At 56.3% G+C, this 7,467-nt stretch overlaps 1 protein-coding gene across 1 annotated transcript; it reads right to left on the reverse strand.

Annotated features, from left to right (window-relative positions):
• Positions 1-221: 221 nt before the first annotated feature.
• DERL3 (derlin 3) lies at positions 222-7,090 on the reverse strand. Its single transcript, XM_075897938.2, has 7 exons — positions 6,928-7,090; positions 6,113-6,178; positions 5,385-5,458; positions 4,484-4,577; positions 1,776-1,971; positions 1,061-1,151; positions 222-554 (listed from the first exon to the last, which is right to left on the reverse strand). Exons 1-7 carry the CDS (start codon positions 7,018-7,020, stop codon positions 434-436), a joined length of 735 nt encoding a protein of 244 aa, XP_075754053.1. The 5' UTR covers positions 7,021-7,090; the 3' UTR covers positions 222-433.
• Between the last annotated feature and the right edge of the window lie 377 nt (positions 7,091-7,467).

A 7,467-nucleotide genomic window follows, 5' to 3' on the forward strand; every position in this document is an offset into this window, starting at 1 on the left:
TACGTAATGACTGTTCTAGGTTGCCGCTTTCCCAGCCAGGTGCAGCCCTGTCACTGAAAAATAAAACTAGGGGGAAAGGAGAAGAGGGGCAGAGCTGAAGCAATGCGCCCTTGTGATGCTCTAGGACTGGGCTGGCTGGCATGTTGCAACAGCTGAACAACGTGAAACTTCATGCACTTCCCTGGCATTAAACAGACACACATACCACTTCTGCACATATGTAACTTTTCAGTCTATAAATATGATACTCCAGAGAACAGCTTGGCAAACAGGCTAGTGCAAGAGAACAATGAGATATTAATACAGACTAAAATCAAGCCCAGAGCAGTTCAAGGCAGCCTTGGTCCATGGCAACACTCCCTCTGCCTTGGGAACAGCATCAGTCCAGCAAGAAGAAGAGTTTGGCCAGGTGGGGGAGAGCAGGTTCTCCCCACTACTGAGGCGGCGGCTGTTGCTGATTCTGTCCTGGCTGGTCAGCTGGCCAGTTCTCCGGCTGATCCTCAGGAAGGGGGTTGTAGTTGGGATCCTCTTCCGGAGTGTCAAACACCAGCTTCCTGGCAGGAACCAGGCCCACCCACAAAAGAAGCAAATACCAAGAGTTAGGCCCAAGAGGGACAAAAAGCTACCCCCTCCCTCCTAGGACCAAACTCTCTCAGGGACAGCCACTGTCTGATACAACATCGGGAGGACTACCACAGCACCTAGTTCCCAGCTGAGTTAGGGAAACAGCAAATGCATTGCTAGCCACCCTCCCCAACAATCTGCTCCACGGTTACCAGTACCTTGTATGTAAGTTAAAGACTGGAGCCGCCCTCGTGCGGCAACAAGGGGGCCCAAGTCAAAGCATGTGAGAAGCAGCAGAGCATATAGAGACACCGTTTAAGGCATGGGATGCTTTCCACAGCAGGCAATGCTGCATGTAGTGTTTGTAGCCTGGTCCTTAGCCTTCTCCAAGGCAAGACTAGCCCAAGGGAGGCAGGTGAGCTATTCCGTGATGGAGAACACCCTTGGAGGGGATGGTGCACTGCACCCAGGAAAGGAGACAAGAATTTCCACTTACAGGAAGCCTGGAGTGAGTAGCAACTTCTTCCCTCCAGGCTGGCTGGGAAAAACATCTTCAAGGAAGTAATAGATGTGACCCACTGCAATTCCTGTGGAGAAGAGGAAGGAAAAGGGTTACCTGCAGATCTCTCTTCACTGGAGCAGAGGGCAGCTATTCTCTCACTGAAGTTATGGAACAGGGTGGGGGGGAAGCTACCCCAGCAGTTGTCCCACAAGACAACTGCATTGTCCCTGCATGCTTAATTTGGGGGGACTACAAGGGAAGGGAGGGAAGTTACCTTCAGCCCAAGGCCTTAGCTTTGAATGGCTTTGTGCTCCAAAGCAAAGCGTGGCTGGAGAAAACTCCTGGGATATGGGCAGTAAAACAAAGACCTGGGAACTGCTCTGGAAAAAGCAGGGAGGGTAGAACAACAGGGCATGAGTGTCTGCTTAGAGCTCACCCTCCCATCCCTATTACTGCTCAGCCCACTGGGCAGCTCTACTGGGGATTCATAGGGGGCATTGTGCTGTTCAAAGTGCACTGAATTCCTAACACTGAGGATGCACTTGTGTGTCCGGGGAGGGGCACAAGAGGCCAGGCCAGCTGTGCTCCTTGGAGAAAGGGTGTGGCATCAGCAAGGGGGCACGAAGGCCGGGCTTCTGCGTGATGTAATGCACTGGGGGGTCACAGCTGGAAAATGTGCGCTCATACAAGTGCCCAGAGGGCTACTTACCCAACAAATCAATGATTATGGAATTGCCCAGCAGTAGGGAGAAGCCCATCAGGACCCAGGGCAAGAAGGGGGCCTGGAAGTTCAGGAGCCCGAAGAAGTTCATGCGGATGTACGGGTTCCGGCGGCTCCACACATACACCAGCATGATGGTGAAAGCCTGGCCCAGGAAAAAGAGGCTGGCGAAGAGGCCGAAGAGCTGAGAGCTACAGAGTTCAGGAGAACACCCCAAAGCAGCAGGACAAGAGATACAGGAGTTCTGACAGATTACTTAGACAGCTGCCCAGGACTTCAGTGTCCTGGGGTTGATTATACGAGTGACAGATCCCAAAGCCCGGCCCACTCTCCATGCAGTCTGGGACACACCTATCCTCTGCCAGTCCCACCTCCTCTCCTTCCCTAGTAACAAAATATGCACTGACTGTCATTTACACCTCAGCTACTCTGTGCTGCCTCCTGTGAGGTGTGGCAAGTGATGGTCTGCACCCTCTCCTCTCTTTCCCCCCCTTCCCCCCCCCCGGACACTGGCCTCACCTGCAGCACAGGACAATACTCCCAACACCAGATGCAGGTTTTGGGTTATTTAGGGAACAGAGTTCTCTATAACCTGGAAGAGACCTAATTACTGACCGGTCATTACAAGGCTTCCAGGGGTGTTAATAGAGCTGATAAACTCTGCACGAAGGGAGACTGAATATGAGGGGTCCCTTTGAACCCAGGCCTTGTATGACTCTGAGCAGGGCCAGTCTGGATGCAGATAACTTGAACAGCCATGTGACTGCACAAGTCACCAGATGTACCCTGCAGAAGTTCATCCCTCACACTTACCCCTTCCTTGTACCCAACCCTCTAATAGCAGCAATGTGAGCAGGCCGTTCAGCTGAGGAAGAGCGATGTCCACCCCAGGGCAGCCGTCACCCAAACAGCTCTTATTCCCTAGGGAAGCTTTGTTAATTCTCGCCTGTCATCTTCCAGAGCACGAACTTAGTTGCCAGTGGACTTGCCTGACAGCCCACAGCCCTCTGAAATCTTTAGCCTGCCAACCACTGTTCTTCAGTAAAAGCGCCTCAAACACTTGGCAAAGGTGGGCAAGCCAAATTTCTGCTTTTCACCCCTGGGGAAGTTAATGGAGAATGGTAAACCTATCCGCGCCTCCTGTGAGTCTGTGCTTGATCCCAGAACACTCCCCACCCCACCCCCAACTCCCTCTACCATGGCCAGCTCACAAGACCAAGCTGCCTTCCAAGGCTGTGGGGAGTAGGTCTGTTAGTGCAACACCCTGGCTTTCTTGGCACCGACATTAGTCCAGTCGGAGCTGGACTGAGCGCAAACACCTCTTCCCCGGGGCTCTGAACCAGCACCAGAGGGTTGTAACTACTATCTAGGGCTAAGCTGCCCTAGAAGGAGAGTCTGTCCCCCCCCTTAGGAGGCTTAGGAGCTAGCCAGGCCACTTCTCAAGTTTATGTTTCACCTTTCAAGCACAAGAGGAGTGCCTGCTATTTATCTGCATCCAAGCCGACCCCACTTTGCCCTCTGCAAGAGAGTTCTGTCAGAGAGACCCTAACTTTTCTCTGTTCCTTTGCCTGCCCAGGGAGAGGGATAGGTGGTTTCTAACACACCAAGGACCCTACGGGCTAGCTGCAGGGTTGCAAAAGTGAGGCCGGTCTTCGCACTCATTGCTCCTGCTGTGTGCAGGGGCTCTGATGCAGATGAGAGCTCAAGAATGGGGACAGCGCAGGTGCATTGGCATTGGCCTCACTAAGCACTTACAGACACTGCCCACAGGATGTGCAAGTCTGCGCAGTATTTACATAGGAACGCACAGCTGTAGAGGAAGAGCGCTGCTTGCGGTTAACACATGGGCCACAACACCTCTCAGGGGGCACCCTGCAACAGGTGGCAGCAGGGAACTCCAGAAAAGTTTGTCTACCAAGGGAGTTTTTGTCCTTCCCAGACGTGTTTCTCTTACTTTAAATGGTTCCAAAAGCTTAAAACAATATTCACACTAGGTACAAAAAAAGAAATCAAAGTAGCCCTGGTCACGCCCATTAACACAGCTCAGCCTTATGCTACACAAGCTGCTAAAGATTCAGGACCAAGCTCTGTGTTCAGCTCCATATGTGCAACTCCTCTTCCCAGTCCCATGCTCTCTGGGAGCTTGGGGCTAAATGTTTTAACTGCTGCTGCTCTCTAAATTAGACACTCCAGTGTGAGCTGGTTTTGTGGAGTAACCACCTCCCTGAAATGACAGCCTGGATCAGGGCAGAGAGTCCAGCAGCCCAGCAGAGTTATTTAAGATAGTTAAGAACCACCCGGCTCCATGTCTCACTAAACCTAATGATCCAACAGCTTCCTGCACCCAGTGTTACACAACATGCCACCTGCCCTGCCCAAGTGTATCTGGAGAGATTGTGTACATCAGCACTCCTGTGGCCAATGGAAGAAACAGTTTGACTGGCAGCACTGACAGAGGCTGCCGTCTGTGAGAAAAGCCATCCAATGAGCAGAATCTGCATCTGCCAGCCAGGTGGCTCCAGGGTTTGTCTGCCCTAGGAAACATGCATTTCACACCCTGCAGCCCCTGTTGTATCCTCACGTAATGCCAACCAGAGTAGAGAGGGGCATACAGAAGAGCTTACGGTGCTCCTCCATGCAGTGGAGTAGCAGCAGCCGCCACCCCTGGAGTCTTGGCCAACTCGAACAAAGGATACTGTCATGAGAAATCCCCCGAAGAGAAACATGAAGACAAAGTCGGCCGTCCTTCCCCGAAAGGAGCCTTCCTCTAGCATTCGGCAATATCTGTACCTGAGAGTGGGAAATGAGAGGGTTTGCAGTATAGGAAAATTAACAGCTGGCTACCCTGCGTCACCGACTAAGCCACAGGGTTTGCTGGCAAGTAGTTTCAGGGGAGGAAGCTGGCAGCCAGCAGCTGTCCAAGCCCAAAGCCAGAGCAGTGAGAGTCATCTTGTGTTACCAGACTTGAGGAGATTGGGTCACCTGCTCAGCTCTGCCCAGCATGGCTGCAGAAGCCACACAGCAGTGTAGTTTCAGGTCAGAGCACTGTCGTCTCTGGCGGCAGCTAACACTGCCTGTCTCACTGATACCACCCCAAGGCTTTCCTCCAGGGGAGCTGCCCCCACCAGACAGGTCTTTTAGACAGCCCAGCAAATGAGTTATGGACTAAGCTGGAGCTCTGCAGCCGCAAGCTTGGTCATCTCCCATCTAAGACACCAGCAGGCTCTGGAGCAGTGTTTCTTAAACTGTGTTCCATGGCACACCAGTGTGCCACAGAGAACAGAATTAAAAATGGCCACCCTTAAAGGGGCACACGACTTTTTTTTTTGCTCGCTCAACCAAAAATCCCTGGTGTTCCTCATTAAAAAAAAATTGTTTGGTGTTCCTCAGTCTTAAAAAGTTTAAGGAACATTGATCTGGAGTGACCACGTCTGGGAAGTGACTTTTCCGTTCTGACTGGCAGAGACTGGACGAAGGGAAACGTTACAGCCTGGCACTGAAGATGAGACAAGCCAGCTAGATGAGGAAGGTGGGTGTGTGAAGAGTCCAATTTAAAACGAAAAGGGACCAAAGAGTGCTGCTGAGACCAAAGGATACAAAAATATCATGTTGAAAAAGAAACTGAATCCCAAGGGCCCAAAAAAGAGGAAGTTGGTGATGAGCCTCCAAATCTGTAAGAGAAGAGACAGGAAAAGAGCAAGATGGACAGTCATATCTCTTCTCCAATTTGAAAGCTCCCACACACACATCTTCCTATCCCGTATTGCCATTTTGCCCTGTTAATCACCTGCAGGAAGCCAGATGCTTGTATGACATGTCTCCTGTGGTTCCAGCTACCCTCTCAGCACCCCGGTGACAAGGGACATTTCCACACCTTCCCAAAGAGAAGGGACAATTTCTGATCCCAGCTCCCAAGTCAAGACACCTTCCTCTGAAGGCGAGCGTCCCCTCTCCAGCCCCCAAGAGACTTAAATCTCACCCAGCCTTCTTGAAAGGGACTGGAGTAAACAGTCTTAGGGTCTGAGTAGAACAGGAACGGGACCTAGAGAACCCACTCCGGTGTGAGGCAAAGGGAATGGGAAACGAGCACGGTAACTGTAGCCCCACCTCCACAGCTTCTGCTGAGAAAGTGCCCTACAAGGCCCAGCAGCCACGTTCACAGAGGACAAGAGACTATGGGGAGTAAAGAAACTCCTCTCCGGAAGTAGGGCAAGTAACTAGGGAAGCTGGGTTGGCCGGCTACTGGCTCCAACTCCAGATCAGGGAATCTCTGGGCTATCAGGCTAGGAAGAGAGCGAGGGACTGGGCAGAAAAAGGACTCTCACCTGGAACTTCCTGAAGATCAGGTCGGGGTTGAAGTACAGCTGGAAGGGGGTGATGAATTCCAACTGCTGCAAGGAAGCGAGAGGGGCCAGTTAACCCTGGAGCGAGACACGGAACAGGCCACGCGCACGGCACGAGCACTCAGAGCGGGGGCTCTTATGGGGGGCAGGGCACCCGGCCGGGCGGGGTAGGGGGTGGGCTCCGTGTTGGGCCCCCGGGGGCCAGCCCCCCCCTTACCATGACGGCGGTGATGACGCAGGGTCCGGGGGGGGCAGGACCCGGGGGGTTCGGGGCCGGGAGGCCCGGGGGGGTTCGGAGGGGCCCGGGGGGGCGGGGCAGGGGGGGGCCCGGGGGGGTTCGGGGTCCCACCCCCCTCACCACGGCGGCGGTGATGACGCAGGGTCCGGGGGGGGCCCGGGGGGCCGGGGGGTTCGGGGCCCGGGGGGGGTGATGACGCAGGGTCCGGGGGGGGCCCGGGGGATTCGGAGGGGGCGGGGCCCGGGGGGTGATGACGCGGGGTCCGGGGGGGGGTTCGGGGGGGTTCGGAGGGGGCGGGGCCCGGGGGGTGATGACGCAGGGTCCGGGGGGTGATGACGCGGGGTCGGGGGGGGGGTTCGGGGGGGTTCGGAGGGGGCGGGGTCCGGGGGGGGGTGATGACGCAGGGTCCGGGGGAGGGCCCGAGGGGGGCCCCGGGGGGGTTCGGAGGGGGCGGGGTCCCAGCCCCTCACCACGGCGGCGGCGGTGATGACGCAGGGTCCGGGGGGGGGCCCGGGGGGGTTCGGAGGGGGCGGGGCCCGGGGGGGTCCCAGCCCCTCACCACGGCGGCGGTGGTGATGACGCAGGCCGAGGTGTAGGCGCGCGTGACGGCCGGCACGCCCAGGAACTCGTGCGCCAGGCCCTGGTAGGCCATGGCCGCGCGGACCCGCACGCGCCGCCGCTCCCGGAACGGACCCTGATGTACGGGGCGGAGGGAGCGCGCGCCGGCAGAGGGAACCAATCGCGGGGAAGCGCGGCAGCCAAGGGGCGGGGCGGAGCGGAGAGTGAGGCGCCCCCGGGCCAATGAGCGCGCGGGGAGGTCGGTTACGCGAATGGAAGGGGGAGTGTTGTTGTGGCGGGAGACGAGAGGGCCACGTGTCTCTAGGAGGCGACCAATCCGCGCACAGGAGGGCGGTGCAGGATCACATTCGGCCAATAGGAAGCGTCCGTGCCCACGGGGGGGGGGTATGTGTAGAGCTGGGGATGCAGCAGCCAGGTGCTCGGGGGGCGGGGCTCTGGGCCAGCCTGAGGGGCGGGGCCCGGCTGAGACCCCGCCTCCATGGAACAGCTGGGACCCGCCCCACCGCGCAGGGAGGAGACA

The sequence above is a fragment of the Pelodiscus sinensis genome, chromosome Z (assembly GCF_052426305.1).
Source record: "Pelodiscus sinensis isolate ZL-2025 chromosome Z, ASM5242630v1, whole genome shotgun sequence".
NCBI classification, from domain to species: domain Eukaryota; kingdom Metazoa; phylum Chordata; order Testudines; family Trionychidae; genus Pelodiscus; species Pelodiscus sinensis.

Coding starts and splice junctions, on each gene's coding strand:
- DERL3 (XM_075897938.2), bottom strand. CDS start 7,020: ATGGCCTACCAGGGCCTGGCGCACGAGTTCCTGGGCGTGCCGGCCGTC. Junction 1,972..4,483: donor TCGGGGGATTTCTCATGACA/GTATCCTTTGTT, acceptor TGTAGCTCTCAG/CTCTTCGGCCTCTTCGCCAG. Junction 555..1,060: donor CTACTCACTCCAGGCTTCCT/GTAAGTGGAAAT, acceptor GGTTCCTGCCAG/GAAGCTGGTGTTTGACACTC.